The sequence below is a fragment of the Apis dorsata genome, unplaced genomic scaffold (assembly GCF_000469605.1).
Source record: "Apis dorsata unplaced genomic scaffold, Apis dorsata 1.3 scaffold_797, whole genome shotgun sequence".
Classification (NCBI taxonomy): domain Eukaryota; kingdom Metazoa; phylum Arthropoda; class Insecta; order Hymenoptera; family Apidae; genus Apis; species Apis dorsata.
Genome location: NW_006263938.1, coordinates 216,546 through 217,938, shown reverse-complemented (window position 1 = coordinate 217,938; position 1,393 = coordinate 216,546). Strand labels below are relative to the sequence as shown.

The 1,393-nt window shown below is 25.3% G+C and overlaps 1 protein-coding gene and 1 long non-coding RNA gene across 3 annotated transcripts in view; one reads left to right on the top strand and one right to left on the bottom strand.

Annotated features, from left to right (window-relative positions):
• The window catches only part of LOC102675145 (calcitonin gene-related peptide type 1 receptor-like), a 103,295-nt gene that overhangs the window by 4,489 nt on the left and 97,413 nt on the right, over positions 1–1,393 (bottom strand). Inside the window, exon 7 of the mRNA XM_006622995.2 lies at positions 112–203. Within this exon, the coding sequence (XP_006623058.1) occupies positions 112–203 (92 nt within the window). The remainder of the gene's footprint in view (positions 1–111; positions 204–1,393) is intronic.
• LOC102674545 overlaps positions 1–1,393 on the top strand; it is a 15,960-nt gene that overhangs the window by 4,416 nt on the left and 10,151 nt on the right. For both annotated transcript variants that reach the window (XR_004151506.1, XR_004151507.1), the window contains exons 7-8: positions 768–968; positions 1,129–1,334. This is a non-coding gene — a long non-coding RNA (uncharacterized LOC102674545). The remainder of the gene's footprint in view (positions 1–767; positions 969–1,128; positions 1,335–1,393) is intronic.

Genomic DNA, 1,393 nt, shown 5'->3' with positions numbered 1-1,393 from the left:
AAAAAAAAAAAAAAAAAGAAAAAAAATACAAAAAGTTGGAAGAAAAAAAAGAAAGGAAATAAAATATAATAATGTGAGGAGAAGATAAATTCGTATTCATTATTAACTCACCGGAAATATGTTAGAATACCTAATGAAAGTAATAATGCTATCAATGATATTGCATATCCAGCCTCATAAAGTCCATTAATTCCTTGTTGCCACTGAAATGGAAATGAATATGTCATAGATATTATATATATAAAGGTTATAAAATATTTTTTATGCTATTGATCATATTATTTATTATATAAAAGATTAAGAAATTCGTACATTATCGAGATGATGAAACTCCCAAACATTTTGTTTTCTTCTTGTTGTATAAAGCAAGCATTAAGAGAATTATAATAATATCATGAAACAAATACGCATAAGAAAACTGATGTAGAAAATAGAGCAACAGAAACAGAAAAGAGAAGAAATGCATAAATCAGTCAATGTAGAAATATAAATAATGATATGTCTCCAAATATAGGCAAAAAAAATATAGGCAAAAATAAAATACAATCCCTCGAGAAAGATTTGAAAATGTCTATTTCCTAACACAAGATCAATATATTTAGTATATAAATAAAATTTACTATCGTGAAATTTCATTTTTCAAAAAAGATCAATTTTTACATTAGAGATATAATATTTCTACAATGAAAATTAAGAAAAAATACGTATATAATTAGAAAATATATTATATATATTATATTATTCATTATTGATACAATTTGTTACAGGATTCAATTAATTAGAGAATAAAGAAATATAAAAGTTTAATTAATGGAATATTAGAAGACTTTGGGCGAATAGGAAGTTACATAGTAGTTAAGTGAACTTCATAAACTTCTACAGCGTCTAATTGCATTTATTGGCCCTTTGTCCCGTGAAAATTGAATTGGTCCCGCCATTAAGCACGACAGCTGTTTATTCGATATCCGGTGACTTGCCCGCGAACTTTAAAATTCCTTATAAAATATATATATAAATTTCTATTAAATTTCTATTAATATTTGATATTCCATTCATAATGATAGAAACATTCATTTTAATGAAATTCTTAATTATATTAAATTAATTCTAAAATATATTATTTTTTAGATAAAAACAGGCTAAGATTGATTATTTTTCAAAAACACTTCAATATATTTATTCACTTCTATAAAGAATAACGAAAACTTTAACCAAAACTCTTCAAGAGTCTCTTAAAATCGTTTTCATACGCTTGCAAGAGATAGTAATGGCACCATCGGGAAATTCGATGAACTCCTGAATCCCAAAGGATTTCTAGAAGAAAACGAAAGAAGGTAAGCTCGAGTATAAACTATCCTAATAAAACGATTCTCGTGGATATTCGCTTATAGAA